The 21,152-nt window shown below is 51.4% G+C and overlaps 1 protein-coding gene across 1 annotated transcript in view; it reads left to right on the top strand.

Moving 5' to 3' along the window:
• EHMT1 (euchromatic histone lysine methyltransferase 1) overlaps positions 1-21,152 on the top strand; it is a 460,745-nt gene that overhangs the window by 81,638 nt on the left and 357,955 nt on the right. The window contains exons 10-19 of the mRNA XM_079324230.1: positions 1,681-1,812; positions 4,744-4,886; positions 7,715-7,858; positions 9,591-9,811; positions 11,195-11,359; positions 12,426-12,508; positions 13,742-13,848; positions 15,814-15,936; positions 18,063-18,164; positions 18,704-18,808. Of these exons, the coding sequence (XP_079180356.1) occupies positions 1,681-1,812; positions 4,744-4,886; positions 7,715-7,858; positions 9,591-9,811; positions 11,195-11,359; positions 12,426-12,508; positions 13,742-13,848; positions 15,814-15,936; positions 18,063-18,164; positions 18,704-18,808 (1,325 nt within the window). The remainder of the gene's footprint in view (positions 1-1,680; positions 1,813-4,743; positions 4,887-7,714; positions 7,859-9,590; positions 9,812-11,194; positions 11,360-12,425; positions 12,509-13,741; positions 13,849-15,813; positions 15,937-18,062; positions 18,165-18,703; positions 18,809-21,152) is intronic.

Below are 21,152 nucleotides of genomic sequence, written 5' to 3'. Positions count from 1 at the left end.
AATTCCACCCCAGTGAGGCTCCCAGGTGCAGGCCTGTGGGTCTGCAGGGCTCATTTTCCTTCCTGAGGTTGGGCTGTGTGATGAGGCAGGCTGTGAACTTGGCCCTCGCTGGTGGGAGCTGCTGGTGTCACTGGAACAGCAGGACACCTGGCTTTGGCCTTGGAATGCTGGAAGAGTTTTATTTTTGTTCACTAATCCTTTTATTTTAGAATGTCCAAAAAAAGGCCTCATGAGGCTTATGAAAAGGAGGAAGAGGAATTTTATATGGGGAGATAGTGACAGGACAAGAGGGAATGGTTTCAGCCTGAAAGATGGGAAGTTGATGTTATCTATACAGGAGGAATTGTTCCCTGGCAGGGTGGGCAGGGCTGGCACAGGGTGCCCAGAGCAGCTGTGGCTGCCCCTGGATCCCTGGCAGTGCCCAAGGCCAGGCTGGACACTGGGGCTGGAGTACCTGGGACAGTGGGAGGGGTCCCTGCCATGGCAGGGGTGGGATGGGATGGGCTTTAAGGTCCCTTCCAGCCAATCCAGTCTGGGATTCTGTGCCATGTCCTTGTGGACTCGTGTCCCCTGAGCTCAAGGGAGCGTGTTTAGATGCAGGAGGAAAAGACAGAACCACCCTGGAATGGTGCTCCATTGCTTTTGTGTGGATGCTTGTGCAGCTGAATGGAATGTTTGGGTTTGTTTGCTCCTTGTGGAGGGACCACGAGGTTTGGAAGGAGCTACCTCGGGCCCATCTCAAGTGTGGGTGTTGTTCAGGGGGTCCCTCCTGTTTGTCCTGAGTCACTGAGCACAGAGAAGGTTTCAGTGAGCTCTGGTGAGGGGTGAGAGTGCAGGCTGGGTGTGATGCTGGTTCTATGGGAAAGATAAAGTGGACAGTGCAGTTGTGCCTTCAGCCTCATTGCTAAGATTTCATCCATCCACTGCCACCAAAGGGTTTATTTTTATTCTCCTGAGTTTGCTAATTCAATGCAAAAAGGTCATTTTTGTATAGCAGCTTTTTGGTGCTTCTGAGTGACTTGACCATTTTTCAGCCCCTGCTCTGTGCCTGGGCTCTGTCACTCACCTGGCTCCCTCCTCTTCCTCCCAGGATGCCATAGGGACCCTTGGTACCTGTCACAGCAAATTCCTAATTCTGCTAAATTCTCCTAATTTCAGATGCAGACTGGTTTTCTGTCCTTTTGGTAAAGGTGGGAGCTGCTCTTAAAGCATAACCAAGCTCTCTTGGCCAGCTGGACTGGCAGAAACCAACCAGTGTAGAAGGTGAAGCCAAGGGAGTGTGAATTCTCTGTCAGTTCCTCTCAGGCTCTGAGCACTCTCCCACAGTCTCTTCCCAGCAGCAGCTCTGTTCACTTAGAGGCACAACTTGGCTTTTTTGTGTTTCCCCTCCCACAAGTTGGAAGTCACCTGTCCCATCCTCCTCCTGTTGGCTCTGCTGGCCAGCCTGTACCTGAGCCCTGTGCAGGCTGGGGCAGGAGGATGCTCAAGCCCTTCCTTGTGCCCTTGCAGAGGCAGAACTCATCTCATTTATTCCCTTTTCTTGTTGCCTGCCAGGGTGGAGGTGGAAGCTCAGTGTGACCAGAGCAGTGCTCTGGTGTTGGCACACAGGGAGCCTGCCCAGCCTGGGCCTGAGGGGTGGCTCTGCTGTGGGGTCAGTGTAAATCCCCTGTTCCCATCCAGGTGCTGAAGCCTACAAAGCCTCACTGGGCAGCAGGGAGGTCCCTGGCCAGGAGAACAGCATGGAGTACATGGAGGTGTCCCTGGATTCCCTGGATCTCCGGGTGAAGGGAATCCTGTCCTCACCAGCAGGAGGTGAGGGTGGGACTGGGAGTGGGACTGGGAGTGGGGCTGGGGATGGGACTGGGACTGGGACTGGTGCTGAGGCTGGGGCTGGGGAATGGGCTGGGGCTGAGATTGGGGCTGGGGATGAGGATGGGACTGAGATTGGAGCTGGGTTGGGTCTGAGATTGGGGTTGGGGCTGAGGATGGGACTGGGGCTGAGGCTGAGATTGGGACTGAGATTTGGAGCTGGGGTTGGGTCTGAGATTGGGGTTGGGGCTGAGGATGGGACTGGGGCTGAGATTGGAGCTAGAGTTGGGGTTGGAGCTGGGGCTGGGGCTGGGGCAGGGTTTGAGGTGGGGATTGGGTTGGGGTCGAGGTTGGTTTTGGGTCAGGGTTGGGGTTGAGTTTGGGGTTAGGTTTGGGGTCTGGTTTGAATTTGAGTGTGGGGCTAGATTTGGGATCAGGACTATGTTTGGGGTACAGGTTTGGATTTGGGGTTGGGTTTGGTTTTGGGGTCAGGTTTGGATTTGGGGTCGCTTTTTGGGGTCGGGTTTGGATTTGAGGTCAGGTTTGGGGTCGAGTTTGGATTTGGGGTCAGGTTTGGGATCGGATTTGGGGTCAGGTTTGGGGTCGGGTTTGGATTTGGGATCGGGTTTGGATTTGCAGTCGGGTTTGGGGTCGGATTTGGGGTCAGGTTTGGATTTGGGGTCAGGTTTGGGGTCAGGTTTGGGTTTGGAGTTAGGTTTGGGGTCAGGTTTGGATTTGAGGTCAGGTTTGGGGTTGTGTTTGGGGTCGTGTTTGGGGTCGGGTTTGGATTTAGGGTCGGGTTTGGGGTCCCTTTGTTCTGCGGGCGGTGCTGTGCGGGCCCCCAGCTGCCCCCTGGCGGCCACAGAGCGCACAGAGCAACGGGAATGGGGCGGGATGGGATGGGGGATTGGGGATTGGGGATTGGGGATTGGGGATTGGGGGTTGGGGATTGGGGATTGTGGTTGGGGATGAGGATATATATGGGGCTGGGTTGGGGAGGAGGATGAGGGTAGGGATGGGGCTGATAGGAATGTGGCTGGGATGGGAACGAGGATGATGATGGGGATGGGACTGGCTGGGATGAAGTTAGGGATAGGTCTGGAATAGGAATGGGAATGAGGTTGAGGAGGAGATGGGAATGGGGCTGGGCTGGGGGTGAGCGTGAGGATAGGTATGGGCTGGGATGGGATGGGGATGAGTGTGGGGATGGGGCAGGGATAGAAATGGGGGTGGATTTGGGATGGGGGTGAGGATAGGGAGGGTGCTGGGATGGATTGAGGTGTAGATGAGATCCCAGTTCCAGTCAGGCACCTTAGCTCTGGAATGCTCTCACCAAGGGTCCAAGGTGCAGCCCCAGCCCTCCTGTCCCTCTCAGCAGCTCCCCTCCAGTCCCTGAAATGTGCTGATTCAGCAACCCCCAGAATTGCTGTCACTGCCCCTCAGGAATGGCTCCCTCAGCCCTGGCAGGAGCAGGGACTGGTGCTGGTGCTGGTGCTGGGTGCTGAGCCCCATCTGCTGCTCCCAGTGCTGAACTCTCCTCAATCCAGCATCCCCTGGTGCATCTGCCTGTCTGCCCCCACTGCTCCCTCAAAGCTTGTCTGGCTCCTTTGATAGAGGCACATCAAAGAGAGGGTGGGAGCTTTCCCCACCAAGGGAGGGTCAGGAGGGATGAGGGATGTTTCACCAGAGCCTCTGGATGTCAAACAGATTAGGGAAGTGACAGCTTAGAAGGCAAGGAATGAGCTTTGTGATTTGTGCTCCCAGAGAAAACTCTTAAACCTTTAAGATCTTGACAGGATTTTACATGAAAACAGCAAGGACTTTCCCTGGCCTTGTGTGTCTTGAAATATCCCTTTGCAAGGCTTGGGCTTGCAACTTGTTGGCTCAAGGAATTCCTGATGGGATGAAAGCAGCTTGTGCTTGGCTGGCAGGGTCAGAGCCATGGGCAGGGGGCTCTGGGGGCAGGCTGCCATTGCCAGGGCAGCTGAGCAGGGGTGAAGTTAAATCTGCAAAACCTCACAAGATAACTTTGTATTCCCATTCAAAAGCTTGAAAAATAGCAGCAAGCTTCCTTCTCAGTGGGAGTCAATCCTGTAGCAGTGGGTAGGGAAAGCTTGGGATGGCTCAGGGTGAACCAGCCCAAAGGCTTCTGTGTTGCAAACATTGCAGAGATGGTTTGGTGCAGGACTGGAAGAGGAGGGGAGGACTAGAATCAACCCCCTTGTCACTGGGCATGTGTTTGGGTAACCCAGTGATTATTTCAATCCAGAGGAACCACAGGAATATTCCCACACTGACTCCCCTCAAAACCCCTCATCCACCTTTCCACAGGTTTGTAAATGTTCAGCATCTGAGGGGAGGTGAGGAAAAGGCAAGAACATTGGTGCATCTTGCTGCTTTCTTTTCCCTGGTTTGTTCTCTTTCCAAAATAAATAATTCTTGGTTGGCTGACACCAAACAGTCCCAGGAATTTGGTTTTCCCATCTGTGTAATAAGCCTTTGCAAATGGGAGTTAGTGCTTTCCTGATCATCTCTATTTATCATTCCACTGCCTATTCAAATTTTCAGCTCTGGGTGATTTCCTATAAATTTCGTGGAGCCAGAGCCCAGTGTTGTGAGGAGGGGAGAGAGGCTGATAAAAACTTCCCCTCATTGCTTTGCCTTTTGGAGGTTTTCTCAGAACAAACTGATCTTAGGTTATCACTCTTGATTTCAGCACAGACAGCTGAGTGTGGCTGGGCTTGGAAAAGTACAGGAGCTTTAGCAAACTCCAGCTGGTGTAAAAGGGTCTCTTTTACAGGGTGGTGCTGAAGCCTGGAGAGCATTTCAGGACATGGAATGGGAAGATGCCACAGGTCATGGCTGCTGTTGATGGACTGAATGCTTTCTCCTGGCACAGAACTCGAGTTCATTCACTGCTTTTCTGTGCCCCAGGTCTGTCCAATGGCCCTGAAGTGGAGGTGGATGGTCTGCAGGAGGTGCCCCTGTGTAGCTGTCGGATGGAAACCCCCAAAAGCAGAGAGATCACCACCTTAGCCAACAACCAGTGCATGGCCACAGAGAGCGTGGATAACGAGGTAGGAGCCTGGCCTTCAGCTTCCCACAGCCTTCCCTGCTGAGGACAAGGCCACAGAGAGTGAAAAGCTGTGCCAGGAGCACGTGGGGGGTCACTCAGGGCCTGCTAGAGTGGGACCCCTGGTGTGAGGAATGGCAGGGCTGGTGCCCCCTCCCCCAGCACTCTGTGCCTGTCACAGCACAGGGTGAGGCCCTGGGAAGGGAGCAGGGGCTGTGTCTGTGCTGGGAGAGGCTCTGGGTGGGTCTCTCAGGCTTGTCCTGGCCTGTGTGGCTGGGTCTGGTTGGTGGGCTCAGATACAGGAACCTGCATCAGAGGGAGAGAATCAGTCAAGGATTGGAGCTTGACTGTGAAGGAGCTGCTGCAAACCTTTCTGTGGCAGGTGTTGAGTTCAGGAGCTTGGCATGGCCTCTGCTGCCCCAACCTTCCTCTCTCCTCCTCTCTTTCTGTCCCAAAGCTCCCATGTGCTGGCAGGGGTGCAGCCCCAGGTCTGACTGCCTAACAGGGATTGCACTCCATGCCTTTGGGTTGGTCACAGCTGGGCTGGTTGGGCTCTGCTGGTTCCAGAAATCTGGAAGGAAGTGGCAGAAATGACTCCATTCCAAAATCTGGAAAGTGGGAACTGCAGGACAGGAATGTTCTTGATGGATTCTCCTTTTACTGGGAGGCACTTGGGTTTCTTTTCAGCTTCAGCCTCACTACAGCACTGGTGGTAGCACAAGGAGTGAGAATATCCCTAGTTCTCCTCTAGGGTCCCAGGAGAAGGGTGGATGGAGGGACAAATCAGGTTTGTAGACCAGCTTTGCTTCTGTTAGTAAGTGCTGGTACCTGTAGAGAGAGGAATTTCCAAAGAATGCCAAAATTGATTCATTAAAAAGGAGATTTCCTGGGAGGCTCATCAGAGAGAGGAGGGACCCCAGGGCTTCTAAACAAACACAAGGTGTTTGAAAGAATTCCTGCTCCTGGCTATGATGAGTTGACAGTTCTGTCCCTGGATAAATCACAGGGAGGAATAGCAAAGGCTTTTTGTTAGATTCTTTTTAATAATGGGATAAGTGACTCAGAGATGTTAGAGGAATATTATATGTGTGAATAGTGGCTTCTCCAGACTGTCATGTCCTTGGAGAGTGTTATAAATAGTTATGAGCACCCTGCTGCACTCTCTAATGGTTGGAAAATAGCAATTAATCATGTTGAACTTATTTTAGAGTTTCTAACAAATAATAAAGTGTGGCATAACAGTGCAAGGTCTTCCTCACATGGGCAATGCAGCTTTCCACATGTCAGTGGGATTTCCTCAGCTCAGTAAAATTCCTCCTCAGGAAAAGATCCATGGTCCCCTTGTGCCACCCCTGCAGCCCCTGGGGTTGGGGTGGTGACAGGGATCATCTGGCCAAGGTGTCCAACCACAGGAAGTCTTTGCAGCTGGAATTTGGGAAAGCTGAATTGGAGATGCTGGGGTGAATGGTGAGCTAGGTTAAAATCCATTCTCTTTTCCCACAGGGATGTTGCTTCTACAGGAGTGGAATTGAAAAAAAATAGAGAGAATGTTTAGTTCTGTTGAGAAGAAGCAGCAAATCCTTGGCTGGAGCAGAGGGACAGTCTGTGGCACTGAGTGCCTGACTGACTCTGTCATGAGGACAATAAATTCTCCACCTTTCCTCCAAGGGACCTTTCCTTGGAGCAGCTTTTCACCTTTATATTCCTAGTTTATAAATCTCCTCTGCCAGCTGTTTGGGGAAAGCAGGATTATTATCAAGGGGAACTTGAAACACAACCCAAAGAGAGTTGTGGGTTCATGTCACTGCCATGCTGGCAGGTGACAGCTGGGCTGGGACAGTGTGGTGGCTGTAGGAGATGCTGATCCCTCTGGGTGCAGCAGAGCAAGGAACACTGGCTGGGAGCAGGGAACCCCAACTGTGGAACCTGCTGCCAGTAACAGGACAAGGTGGGGCATGAGAAGGCATGGAGTGATAGGGAAAGGGCTTTAGGATGGAGGAGGACAGGTGGAGATTGGGAAGGAATTGTTCCCTGGGAGAGTGGCAGGCACAGGGTGCCCAGAGCAGCTGTGGCTGCCCCTGGATCCCTGGCAGTGCCCAAGGCCAGGCTGGACACTTGGAGCAGCCTGGGACAGTGGGAGGGGTCCCTGCCCATGGCAGGGGGTTGAAGTGGATGAGCTTTAAGGTCCCTCCAACCCACCCCATTCCACAATGCTGTGATTGTCTGATTTTTAAGCCCAGAGCTGTAGATTGGTGAAATCCTTTGGAAACCTGCTCCAAACATGATTTTAGCTGAGCTCTCATGAAAGCCTGGCTCTTCATCCCTGTGGTCTGGGCAGGGGCCAGTGCTGGAAGCAGTACAGACGATAACTTCCCTGGCAATGAGGAGCAATTATTTTTCTCTTTATCTTCTGCGAGTCGGAGTTTTGAGCAGTAACAAGATTTAGTGCGTATGGTCTCGTTCTCTTGGTCACTGACACCCACTCTTCCTGGCAAGAGGAGAGTGTGTGTTGTGTGAGTCAGGCCCCTGGGACTGCCCCTTCTGCTGCTTGGCTGTTGCCTATTTCCAGTTATGATTTTGTTGTTGTTGTTGTCGTTGCAAGGAACAAATGACTCGGGGTGCACATGCATGTTAGTTAGTAAATGATGCATTTCTTCCTGAGAGCAGCTTTCACAGCTTCCTGCTGCACTGCTAATGCTCTCTGGCACACAGCTGAATTCCTGTGAAAAAGCCAGGGCTCCTCGAGGCACTGTGCAAAATCTTCCTCCGCACAAGCACAGGGAGTGTTGTGGTCTCCAGTAATTTCATTTCCTTTAATTTCTCCTGTTCCAGCTGGGCCGATGCACAAACAGTGTGGTTAAGTATGAACTGATGCGCCCGTCTAACAAAGTCCAGCTTTTGGTGCTGTGTGAGGACCATAGAGGGAGGATGGTGAAACACCAGTGTTGCCCTGGCTGTGGATACTTTTGCACTGCAGTAAGTCCGTGCTCTCAATTTAGGGAAGGGGGTACCTGTTGCAACAGCTGGAAGCTGAAGGTGGAGATGGTCCCTAAAGGGGTTTCCTGACTTCCTGGCATCAGCCCCACCTCGTTCCACAGCACATCAGGAGGTGTTTTCAATAGGAATGTGTGTGAGGGTAGCTGAAATCATCACCTTTATCTTCCTGGAGACCCCCAAGGGGTGTCACCAAGGGGATTTCACGTGCTGGAAGTCTTGCCTTTGGAATTTCTTTGGAAAAAGTGTTTGTTGTTTTTCTTTCTGTGTACAGATCAATCACATCCAAAAAATGTCTTAGCTTGGTTTGGAAATTAATCTGTCCCCCCACCTCTGTGTGCCCTCAGGACGGGGAACCTGAGTGATGGCACTGGACCAAGGCAGTGTTGGAGATCTCAATGAAGTTAGATATTAGGAAGATTAAATGTTAGGAAGAAATTCTTCCCTGTGAGGGTGGGCAGGCTCTGGCACAGGGTGCCCAGAGCAGCTGTGGCTGCCCCTGGATCCCTGGCAGTGTCAAGGCCAGGCTGGACACTGGGACTTGGAGCAGCCTGGGGCAGTGGAAAGTGTCCCTGCCATGGCAGGGGAGTAGAACCAGATGAGATTTAAAGTCCCTCCCAACTCAAACCACTCTGTGATCTCCTGCTGCTTCTTCCACTTCTGCCACCGAGGCTTTTAAGGGACTTGGTGCAGTCCTTCAGTGGTCAGTGCCCTGCTTTCCCTGTGGATAAAGCTGAAAGGCACCAACTGAGGCCTCACAGAGTGATGATGAGGCTTAATTGTGTGATGCTGGTGTTTTTCAAGATGAGTGAAGGAAAGATGCTGCAGAAGTCTCAAGCATTATTGTAGTAAATGGAGCCATCCTGGATTTTCTTGCTAAATGATTCAAAGATCATTTAGAAGACAAAATCCTCAAAACCCTTCACAAGGCGTTTTGCAAAGCTGAAATAGAGTTAATTAGACTGCTTGGGAGGACTGAATCCAGGAGAAGAGGGGGTTTGACTGGCCTTTCCTTGCACTCTCTTCCATCTCTCAGTGCTGGTGCACAGAGGTGAACCTGGAGTGTTTGCCTGTGCCACCCATCACCAGCCCAGAGCACAGCAAGGCTTCAGGCAGCACTGACACCACAGACAGGGAGTTCTGGGCTCCTGCACAGCAGTTGCAGGGACTTTGCTAGAAAGGGGAAATCATTTGAAGAGGAATTGCTCAGTTTGTTGTATGAGCAGTCAGCTTGTTTGGGTTGAATAGGCTGGTCCAGGCAGAAGAGCCACACAATTTGGATTACAGTGGGGCCAGTGACAGATTCATGCAGCATCTTGAATGGTTTGTGTACAGCTGTGCTTCAGGTAGTTTCAATGCTGGCTCAGCACAGGTCTGAAGTTTTCTTTTCCAGTTTTGGGGGCGTCCTTACAGTGCACTGGCACTTCTAGAGACAGAAGCGAGAACTTCAAGCGTTAGAGGGACGAGCTGGAAATTGGGACTTCTTTGTTCTGTTTCCCAAGCACAATTCAAAATCTTGCTTTGCAGTCCTTAACCAAGTGAGTTTTTCCCCCTTGACCTTGGTTTTGTTCTCTTCTAAAGAAGTGGCAGTGCTTGCTTTACTGTACTGGACGCAGCAGGGCCGAGAGAGGTGATGAGAGGAGAGGAGAGGAGCGTGTGAAGGGGCGAGCGTGGCCCGGGCAGGGGCTGAATTCCTTCTCTGTGGTTTTTTAAGGGCACTTTCATGGAGTGTCAGCCTGAGAGCAGCATCTCCCACCGCTTCCACAAGAGCTGTGCCTCGCAGGTGAACGACACCAGCTACTGCCCTCACTGCGGGGAGGAGGCCTCCAAGGCCAAGGAGGTGACAATAGCCAAGGCTGACACCACCTCCACAGTGTCCCTGAGCTACGAGAAACCGGCAGCCCTGGAGGGCAGGGCTGACACCACCACAGGGAGGTGAGCTCAGAGCATGGGGGGCTCAAAGCAGAGCCAGAACAGCCTTTGGGTTGGGTGTTTGGAGCTAAGTGTTGCCTGGGCTGGCTCAGCTGCAGGAATCTGCAGGGGTGTTGTCCTGGTTTGAAGGACAGGTGTCTGCCAATAAAGGCAGAAGCTTCTCTTTGAAATAGAGAATGTAAACCCCCTCCCTCCAAATTATCATAAATTTGAAATTAAGAGGCTCTCAGGCAAGGATAGGGGAATTAGGAATAACAGTTCTTTACTAGGAAAATTAAAATAGAAATGCAGTATTACAAAGAACAATCCCAAACCCTGCCAGAGTCAGAATCCAAGCTGACACAGTCAGTCAGTCAGGGTGGTGGCACAGTCCCATTCAATGGTGGCTGCATCCTCCTGCAGGGGCAGATGTGGTTCAGCTGGAGCAGTGCTCCTGGAGAAGGTGCAGTTTCCTCTGAAGGTCCAGGGATGATGTGGAAAGGTCTGGTTTTCCTCTGGAATCCAGTGGAAAGAAGGTTCCTTGGTGTCCAAAATCTCAGTTTTTCTCTGGGTAGGAAAGGCTTGGCTCCTGCCCTGGCTGGAGCATCTCCCAGTGGGATGATGGAATTTTATCAGCCATGCACTGGGACTCAATGGCCATGAACAGGAGATATCTCCTGGAGGGAGGATGGGCTGTGGGAAGATAAAGATGATTGTCCCAGCTGGTTTAAAGATGGCCCATTAGCAGACAATCTGTGCCAGGAGATCAGGGGCACTGCCCCAGCTGGTTTAACAGATGGGGACAGAATTCACATTGCTGGCCACATCAACCCAACACAGGTGTTTTGTGTCACTTGCTGCCCCAGAGCTGAGGCAGAGGCTCAGGAGGTTGGGGGGTTCAGGAGTTCAACCATTCCTTCCTCTTACTGTGAGGATGGAGCAATAGTGGAATTAGTTGATGTTGTCAGGTTTGCTAAGTGACAGCAATTCCCATCTGCAGCTCCTCACTCAACCTACAAGCACAAGTGCAGAGAGAGGAGAAAAACACAAATCAAACAAATCAAACCAGCCCTGTGTTGGACTGTGCTCTGACTTCTTGTCCCATCTGGCCTTGTTTAGATATTAGGCTATTAGGATATTAGGATATTGTTTAGGCTTTAAGACTTGCCCCATGTGCCTGTGTCTCCTGTAGCACAGACCACACCAAGATGTAGTCACAGGGCAGTGCAATTCCTTTCTGGAGCAAGTTCTTACTGAAAAAGCTGTTAAATATATTGGTTTGGGTTTTGATTTCAGTTATACTTATCTGTATTTAAAATGCATTTGCTTTCCTTTTTTGGCATAAGAGAGACATTGTTGTGTATTTTTAATGGTTGTACTTTGGCTGTCTCTCATTTTTCCTTTCAGTGGCACTGGGACGAGGTTGTCAGAGGAAGACAAGCCAGAAAGTTCAGCTGCTGAAGGGTTTGACATTGCTGGGTCTTCAGTTTTCCCAAAGCCTTCTACAAGCTTGACCCAGGGACCAGTGAAAGAAACTCTGGAAAGTGCCCTGTTTGCCCTGGACTCTGAAAAGTAAGAAAAAGACCATTGGGTCACTCCAGTTCTCAGCAAAGTTGCTCATCCTAGAGAAAACAAGATTTAGCTTTTCTGGATTTTGGTCTAGCTCAGAGCTTTTTGTGTTCACTTCACTCATTAGTCATCCCCAACAGATTTGGGAGAACTGTTACAGCTCTAAATGTCTTATTGATTTCTCTGGAGGATTTAGGTTTTTCACTGGCTCTTCAGCTGCAGCTGTAACTTCTGGGAGCACCTGTTCACAGTAGTGAGACCCAGAATCTGTTGTTGAGCAGCACTGAACAGGTCCAGCCCTCACTGGTACAGCATGAGCTGGGGCTGGAGCTGGAAGTTTTAAAACTTCCTTCTGGAGACTTATTTTTCTGGAGCTGTGCTCTGGAGCTGTGTCAGAGAATCACAAAAGGTTTGGGTTGGAACTGACCATGAAACTCACCCAGTTCCACCCCCTGCCCCTGGCAGGGACCCCTCCCACTGTCCCAGCTGCTCCAGCCCCAGTGTCCAGCCTGGCCTTGGGCACTGCCAGGGATCCAGGGGCAGCCACAGCTGCTCTGGGCACCCTGTGCCAGCCCTGCCCACCCTGCCAGGGAACAATTCCTGCCCAATATCCCAAGTAATGCTGGAAAAGCCATTCCCTGTGTCCTGTCCCTCCATCCCTTGTCCCCTGTCCCTCTCCAGCTCTCCTGGAGCCCCTTTAGGCCCTGGCAGGGACTCTGAGCTCTGCCTGGATCCTTCTCCAGGTGAGCACCCCCAGCTCTCCCAGCCTTGCTCCAGAGCATCTCCTCTGGATTCACTCCAGCAGCTCCAGGTCCTCCTGTTGCTGGGGATCCAGATTTGGAGGCAGCTCTGCAGGTGGAGTCTCACCTGAGCAGGGCAGAGGGGCAGAACTCCCCCTGCCCTGCTGCCCATGCTGGGGGATGAGCCCAGAACTTTGTCAGGCCATGAGTGACAGTGAGGAGTGACAGTGGGGGGTGGCACTGTGGGGTGACAGTGAAGGGTGGCAGGGGGGGTGACATTCCTGCTATTCTTCCCTGGGCATTAACTCCAGCTCTCTCCCTCTCCTCAGGCCCAAGAAGCTGCGCTTCCACCCCAAGCAGTTGTACTTCTCTGCCAGGCAAGGGGAGCTGCAGAAGGTGCTGCTGATGTTGGGTAGGTGCCTCCTCCCCGTGCCAGGGCCTGGCTGGCAGCACTCCCAGCTCCTGCCAGGCAGTGCCAGCAGCCACTTCCCAGCATGGAACCAAGTCATCTTCCCAGTGCCCCCGGGGAGGGACTCCTGGGGGAGATGTGTCATGCAAAGGGCTTCCTCTCTCTGGGAAATGTGCACTGTGCCCCACCTGTGTCTGCAGTGGAGTGTGGTTTTATCCAGATGAGCTGGTTGTGTCCCCAGAATGGCCTCCATGTGGTTTTTCCCATCCCCTCTCCATGGGTGGGATACATATTTGCATCCTGTAGAAAGGGCAGAGATGGGAGAGCTTAAACCAAGACCCATCAGCAAGAGAGCACAAAGGAAGAGCCTCCAATCCATGGGGTTTGTTTTGGGGTTCTGCCTATCACCAGATACTTTTGAGCTTGTTTTTAGCATCCAATATTCCCCAGGAATTTCCCCCTCTGAAGGACACAATGTTTCCTCAGGATGCTTCCTTTCCACTCCAGTACTTTGCTGGACATTTTTGGACACTTTCTGTTCTTGCCCTTTATTAGTTCCGTGGGTTTTTTTTTGTCTAGCGAGTGTTTGCTCCATTGTTCCTGTCTTCAATAGCACAGAAATGTTATTCATTGATATTTAACTACAGCCTCATCATACACAACATGTTATCATGCCCAGACATCTTTGTCTGGCTGTCAGCATCATCTGTCAGTCTCTGCACAGCTGTGAGACTCTCTGGCCAGATCCTGAGCCCGTGGGGAGAAATTCCATCCATGTTGCATCTCTGTATTTGCAGGGGTGCAACAAGGATCACTAATATTAATTGCAGTTAACAGTTCTGAGACAGAGGCCAGGTGGTACCAACTCTTTGTTGTTCCCAATTTCTTTAAATTGCTTTAAACCAAGCAGCATTTTTTCTTTTATTATCCTCCTGTGGTGTTTGTTGTTTTTGAGATGAGTTGTGAAGCTGAGGGATGTGGCCTTTGGAGAGATAGTAAAGCCTTGTAAAGCTATTGAATTCCATGCTGTTTCTGAGCTCTGGGTTTGAGGGCTGTTGCATATTGAATGTGCAGGGGACTGCCCTGAGAGCTTTCTGGTGAAATGTGCAGTGAGATGTGAGCAGGGCTGAGGATGGGCTGGGAACCCATCCTTTGAAAGCCTTTAGCTGAGACACCATTCTCCTGTTACACTTCAGTCTGAACTGTGGTTGAAAGTGTCTCTGCTCTGTTTTGCAGTGGATGGAATTGACCCTAATTTTAAAATGGAGCATCAGAGTAAGAGAACCCCTCTCCATGCTGCTGCTGAGTCTGGCCACGTGGATATCTGCCATATGCTCATTCAGGTCTGTCTGCACTTCCAGCCCTCTCTACAAACCATTTGCTGTGGGCTCTGCTCTGCCCCACATGGAAACCAGCACTGAAAATCCCTCCTGGGAAAAACCTCCTCATCCCAGGGTTTGCTGAGGCAGGAGTGGGGCAAAGTAATGGGAGGGCTTGGAGGACACAGCTGGAATTGTCCTGCTGGGCTGTTCTCCAGGCAAGGAGCAGGGGAGCATCTGGTGCAGGGCACTGTGGGGCAGGTGGGGATCTGTGCCCAAACAATCAGAAATGGGCACTGCCAGATGTGCCTGCACAGCTTGATGGCACTGCCAGGTGTGCCAGCACAGCCTGGTGCACTGCCAGGTGTGCCTGCACAGCTTGATGGCACTGCCAGGTGTTCCAGCACAGCCTGATGGCACTGCCAGATGTGCCAGCACAGCCTGGTGCACTGCCAGGTGTGCTGCCAGGCTGAGGAGATCTCCCAGCTCTTGGTTTTGACCCCCAAGCCAGGTTGCTCTTGGTGATGAGGGCAGTGAGGCTCTGGAGCCTGGAAGCTGCCAGGCCCTGTCTTCCCTTCTGTCAAAACCTGAGGAGCTCCAGCAGGATTTTCCTCTGCAGCACATGTGGGAATGAATGAAGGGAAGATGAAAGTTTGGTTTATTGTCTGAAACTTGGATTCTAACTGAGGGAGGATGGTCAAAGCCATAGGGATGTTGTTGAGCTGCTCCAAAACAATGTGAAGAAGAAAAAGAAGGATTTAAAAAGTTATTGTTTTCCTTTTTTGTACTGGTGTACCTGGTCTGGAGTGACTGCAGGTTTGGTTTTTTTTTTCCCTTGTGGGATTGGGAAACCTTTAAGGACTGTTGAGAAGGCAGCAGTGACTGGCCCTTGGAAATGGTCCTGCTGGGCTGGTGCACTTCAGCACCTGAAACTGGAGTCTTGCAGGTACAGTTAGAAGGCAGCAATGAGCCTTCCTGGCTGCTCTCACTGAAATTGCTGCCTGTGAAGACAGTAGAATGAGGAAAAGGAGCAGAACTTGTGAGATACTACAAACAATTTAATTATCAGTAGGGTTGGTTTGTTTCCAAAGTGCTTCATCTTGTCTCTCCCTGAGGTCTGGCTTCTGCAGCAGCCCAGGGCTTGGCTGGGAATGGCCCCAGCTTGTTCCACTGGAAATGTCTCTGCTCTGCTCTGCTTGAAATAGCTCTGGCTGGGGAAAAGAGTCAAAACAAAGGAATTCAGTGGGAGGCACCTGCAAACAAGTCCTTGTGCCAGGTGAACCTGAGTCAGCTGCTGTGAGCAGGTCTGAACCTCACACACACACACCTGGCAGGAGCTGTGTGTCTGAGAACTTCTGGGTTGGAGTTGTGGCTGGTTTCTGAGCTCAGCCCAAGGGCTAAAGCAGGCAGGATAACCTGACACAGCCATGGTTTGGAAAAGAGTGAGGTGTTGGTTGAAGGCACTCTGGGTTGAGCTGAACAGATGCTCAGAGACCTCTGTGGAAGTGGTGCCATTGACTTCCACAGGAATTTTTAGCCAATCCCCAGGATGTTTTTTTACAGCTCCTGCCTCTGTTACAAGCAGCAAGTTGCTCCTACTGCTTGTGACATTGAGAAGAGCTGGTTGTTGTAGTCTAAATGATAGACCAGGGAAAACAAAGCTGCTGGAAAAAGGAGGAGGCTGACTTTTCCAAATTGTTACACAAACAATATCTAGAAAGTAGGAGTACAAAATCTATTAATAACAGGAGTTATTTAATACCAGCTGTTGGCTTCCTTACCAGTTCCTTCCTGCCTGAGGAAGGCAGGAGAGGGAGTGGGCAGTGTGTGCTGATTCCAGAGCAGGTGCTCTTGCACTTCTTTCTTTCCTTTCCTTTTTTATTCTATTTTTTTTTTCCACTGCTTTATATGGTTAAATTTCAGGAAAAAAAATTATTATTAAATCTCTACTCTCTGCTAATTGTCCTGTCCTTGCCTGGCTCCCAACAGGCTGGTGCTAACATTGACACCTGCTCCGAGGACCAGAGGACCCCCCTGATGGAAGCAGCAGAAAACAACCACCTGGAAACTGTGAAATACCTGATCAAGGCTGGAGCACTGGTAGATCCCAAGGTAGCAGTTTATTCCTTAGCTTTTTCTCCTGAGGAAACCTCTGGCCAGCGTTTCTTCCTGAAATTTTGGGTGGAAGTGCCCAGGCTGAGGAGAAATGGACTGGTTTGTCTTGGGGTGAAGGCTGGAGGTATCATAATCTCATTTTTATGCTGTTTGGGGCAAGTGTTGCCACTTGTCCCTTTAGTTTGTGGCACCAAATGTCAGGGGGATTTGATTTCATAAGTTTTAATGTCACAAATCCATTGCAGTGGAGTTGGATTTCAGATCTCTCTTCTCTGTAGACTCTAATAATGAGAGTTTTGGGGTGATATTTTAAAATGGGCTGGTAATTAGATGCTTGCCAAGCCAGGAAAAGTGACAGAGGAAGCTTTCCTTTCCAAAGGACTGATGTATGGATTCTTGCAGTCATGCTGCAGTGGCAAAATTGAACCCCATCTTTAAACTCTACCCCTTAATTTAAACCAAAACAATAAAATGCAGCTGTCTCTTTGCCTTTAGCGTGCTCTGGTTGCTTTGCAATCTTGGAAAACACACAGATCATTTATTAGTCCCATAAATCAGATGCTATTTGGAGCACAGGAACCCTCCCCACGTGAACTTATTGTCACAACCTGCTGCTCTTGGCTGGGTTTGGGAAGGAACTGGCAGCACTGCACAAGGAATCAGGTGCTGCCCAGTTCAGGCCCTAAATGAGTCCTTGGGAGGCTGGTTCTGAGCTGGGAAGGGGGAGGGGCAGGACAGGCACTGTGGGGTCGTGTTGGCCACTGTCCCAAGTGCCTTGGAGCAGCCCAGACCTCTCTCATTTGATTTATTCCTGTGGAAGAGAGAAGAGGGGAGTTTGTGCTTCTGAAGATCAAGGGAAAGAGATGAATTCTGAGCTTTCTAGAAGCCTCAGATCACATCTGAGGTCTAGGCTAGTTTATTATGTTAATTAGTTCTTGCACCAGCTCAGGCCTGTGTTTGGAAGCAGCAGCTTTGGTTTGGAAGCAGCTGCAGCCATTTCCATGGGAAATCCAGCCCTTACCTGGGGCAGGTGTGTGCAGAGCCCTGGGGCTGGGGAGCCTCCAGCCAGCTCCCTGCCCTGCAGCCCCAGGGCTGGTCCTGTTACCAGGATGGAAAAACCCCACTCAAAACCTGAAGAAACTTGCCAATAAAGTCTGCCTGGACTGAGGAGCTGCACTGGGTTCTTGCCAATTCTAGGGGAAAGCTGTGGAATCATTCAGCTGGAGCAGGCACTTATGGGGTGTAGAAACTCTCTCTGTGTCCTGAGCAGCCCCCATAGTGCAATTCCTGACCTGAGATGTTCCTTCCTTGCTCAGAGAGTTGCTCCCTCACCCTGCATCCCATCAGCTCCATCCCAAAGCTCTCACCTCCAGCATTGCTTCCAGGGATTTAGCTGGAAGGATTCCTTTGGTTTTCAGCCTTTGGTTTCCTCCTCCTGATTTCCTTCTCTCTGGGCCTTGCTCTGTGCTGAGCTCTTGGGATATAAATGCCTGATAAAAATCAGGCTGCAGCCAGAGAGATCTTTGGTGTGAGGGTGGGAGCATCTCCACCATGACTCACAGCCTGTCCATCTCCTCCAGCCTTGTATTCCCTGCTCCCAAAGACATTTTTCCTTTCAACCTTCAGGGTTGTTTTTTATCTCCTGCCTGGGCAGGCTGGGGACCTGGAGAGAGACATCACAGCACTGGGCCCTGCTGCCAGGTGCTGGGGTAAGACCTTGCACTGACCAAACCCAGCAAAGAACCTGGGGAAATGGAGCATTTCAAGTTAGGATAAAGTGATTTTTCTAATGTACAGTGCAAACTTTGCCTGTGTGAGGGATTTGTGCTTCCCTTTGGCTCTCCAGAGCACATGGAGAGGAGTGGGAAAGGGGCTGTTGGAGAAGGGGGCATCACTGCCAAGGTTTGGGGCAGGTGCCTTCCCCAGGCTTTGCAGAGCCCTTTGCACTCTCAGGCTCCTCCTCTGCATGGGTGACACCTCTTGGGTGTAAAGCTCCCAAGCCCTGGCTCCCTGCTCTCCTGGCAGTGGGGTGGAGACTTTTGGAGCTCTCTGCTCCACCTGGGAACTCCTCTGCTGTTCCTGAGCATCCCTGAGGGTTTGTTGTGTGGTTGTGTTGTGTGCAGGATGCTGAAGGCTCCACGTGTCTACACCTGGCAGCCAAGAAGGGGCACTATGATGTGGTGCAGTACCTGCTCTCCAATGGGAAGATGGATGTCAACTGCCAGGTGAGGCTTCCCTGGGCCAGCAGCTGCTTTGCCATGAGCAGGGACTCCCTCAGCACTGCTCACTCACTGCTGCTGGGGGACACCTCCAAATCATCACAGGGTGACAATTCTATGCTGCCAAGGAAGGTGATCCCTTGTCCTTGGATTTGCTGTGGAGCCTGTTGTCCCTGTGCTGTTCCTGGTGGGGGGATCATGGGCAGTGGTGTGGGATGGGTTGAGCCTTATCACTGTGGGGTTTATCCACAAGGGCAAGGGCAGGACCCCAGGCTTCTCAGGGAGTTTCTGTAAGATCTTTTATACACCCTGAGTGTTCCTTGTGCCTTTTGGACAGTCAATCCAAACCAGCTGGGGGTGCAGTGCCAGCCTGCTGGGCTGGAATAAACTGCACTGGCTCATCTGTGCTGCTGGCTCCTGCAGGACCTGAGGGAGCTGCAGCAGCACAGGCAGAGGGGAATGGGGAGAGCCAAGGGGAGGGCAGGGGTCTGTGGGAGGCAGCAGGAGGCTGTGCCTGTCCCTTTATCACCCTGCTGTCCCTGCAGGATGATGGGGGCTGGACACCAATGATCTGGGCCACGGAGTACAAGCACATCGAGCTGGTGAAGCTGCTGCTGGCCAAGGGCTCGGACATCAACATCCGTGACAACGTAAGGCTGGGACCTGCAGAGGGACAGAGCCAGGCACGGCCAGAGTGACACACCCTGCCACCTGGGGAGGGACAGGGCTCTGCTCAGAGCTGTCCTGCATTTGGGGAGGAGCTTGGCAGCTTGTGGGATGTCCTGTCCCTGCAGCTGCTCTGTCCCTGTAAGGATGCTGTGTGGGGTTCTCAGGCTGGAGTCAGCTCTGAGCTCACTGATTCCCATCCCTCTGGCCCCACTGTGCTGCCACTGGACACTGCCCCAGGCAGACCCCCTTAGCCCAGACCTACCAGCTCCCTGTTTGTCCCAGCCAGACTCTGGGTGTGGGTTAGGGGCACCCTGTGTGCCTTTTGAGGGGATTGAACTCAAATTTGTGTTTCTGGATGGGCTAGGTGCTCTGCCAGCAGCTCTCAAAGCCTGGCTCTTCCTGGACATCACTGGCTCTGATGTGCCCAGAGCATGGCCAGGCTGGAGCTGGCTGCTGGCTGCCCTTCACTCCATAGATCCTGCTCCAGTGGGATGCACTCAGTGCTTGGGAGCAACGTGGGGACCCCCAGTGCTGCCTGTGGGGCTGTGCCAGCTGCTTTCCCAGGGATTTACAAAGAAATAGAGGAGATACAAAGGAGATACTGTCTCTGCTTTTTTCTGCAGGGGAGTCATTGTATCAGCTCTGCTCCTCTGTTTTCCTTATTCTATGTTTCTCATTTTTTTCTTGGAGTCTCTGAGGATACTGAATTGTGGTGTCTCACCCCATTTCTGGAAGTGTCCAAAGCCAGGTTGGACAAGGTTTGGAGCAACCTGGGAAGAGTGGAAGGTGTCCCTGTCTGTGGCAGGGGGTGGCACTGGATGAGCCAAACCAAAGCAGAGCAAACCCCTCTGTGTTCCTGTGATTGTGTGTTCCCAAGCCCCTCACAGCCCCTTGCTCACTCCCCTCCAATGGGGAGAGAATCAGAATGCTGGAAAGTAGAAAAAGAGTTGTGGATTGAGATACAGTTTAATAGGGAAAGCTAAAGGCACACACACAAGCAGAACAAAACAGGGAATTCATTCCTTCTTCCCATGGCTGTGCAGGTGTTCAGCACCTGCAGGAGAGCAGGAACATCCATGGAACAGTGACCTGGGAAGACAAAACCCATAATTTCAAACATCCTCCTTCCTTGTCCTTTCCCCACTCTATAACCTGAGCTGATGTCAGATGGTCTGAAATATCCCTTTGGTCAGGGTCACCTGTCCTGCTGTGTCCTCCCAGCTTTCCATGTCCCTCAGCCCCCTCCCCAGTGGGGCAGCACAGGGAGCACACCAGGCTCTGTGTCAGCCCTGCTCAGCAGCAGCAAAACCATCTCTGTGTCACCACCCCTGTGTTCAGCACAGCCCCACACCAGCACTGGGAGAAATACTAACTCTACTCCAGCCAAACCCAGCACACTTAGATAGTTCCCAGTCCTAGGCTGGTCTGGATCCAATCCTGTTCCTAAAAACAAAAGTCAAGGTGAGAGGGGGCTTTTTGGGCTGTTACATCTGCTTGCTGACTCTGAACAAAACAGACTCTTTGATCTGTCACAGCTTCCAGATCACACATTAATGATGAACATCAAATCAACTCAGTCAACAATTTACATGAAAGAAAACTGTGCTCTTAACAGCTGTGTGTGTCACACATCTATCCTGGACCTGCAGCTGGGGTGTCCTGGTGAATGTGATTGAGGACAAATGTCACTCATGCTGGGAAACATCCTGCTCTGGGAGAAATGCTTTTGATTGTGGTGATGCTGCTTTTTAGACAGGAGCAATGCAAGGCAGAGCACCAGTCCAAGTGTCTGTGACCTGTCTGAGCTGCAGCATGTGGGTGCAGCCCACAGAATGGATGTTTTCTGTAGATTGTGTGGGATTTTTTCTAGGTGCTCCTGTAAAGGGAAGCAGGAGCTGGGTAGAAAAGTCTCACCCTCTCTGATATGTGGCAATAGCTGACTATTTAAGGCAAGACCTTAAGTTATGTGGTAACAGCTCAAACACTCCGGCAGCAGCTTTGTTTTTGCTTTAAAAAGAAGAAAAAAAAGAGAATAGCTGGGTGATCATTACTATCATTTCAGTGTTGTCATCGAGGTCTTTAGAGCCTGTCATGGGGAAGGGTTCGACGTGCTGCAAATTGCAGTGTAACAGAAAACAGGATCATCCCTTAAAATATCTCTATCAGAAAGATGAGTGTTCAGCTATTTCCAGTGCTGCTAGTGAGAGATGAGTACATACAGTATTAAAGAGATGCCTGGAGTCAGATTGATTGCTTACCCCATGGCTCCTGGTTCTCTTTTTGGCACCTTCACGTACCCTATGTGCTCTTTTTCTCCTTAATTTC

The sequence above is a fragment of the Erithacus rubecula genome (genome assembly GCF_903797595.1).
Source record: "Erithacus rubecula genome assembly, chromosome: 21".
NCBI classification, from domain to species: Eukaryota; Metazoa; Chordata; class Aves; order Passeriformes; family Muscicapidae; genus Erithacus; species Erithacus rubecula.
The sequence above is the reverse complement of the archived record's forward strand: the minus strand, read 5'-3'. Positions and strand labels throughout refer to the sequence as shown.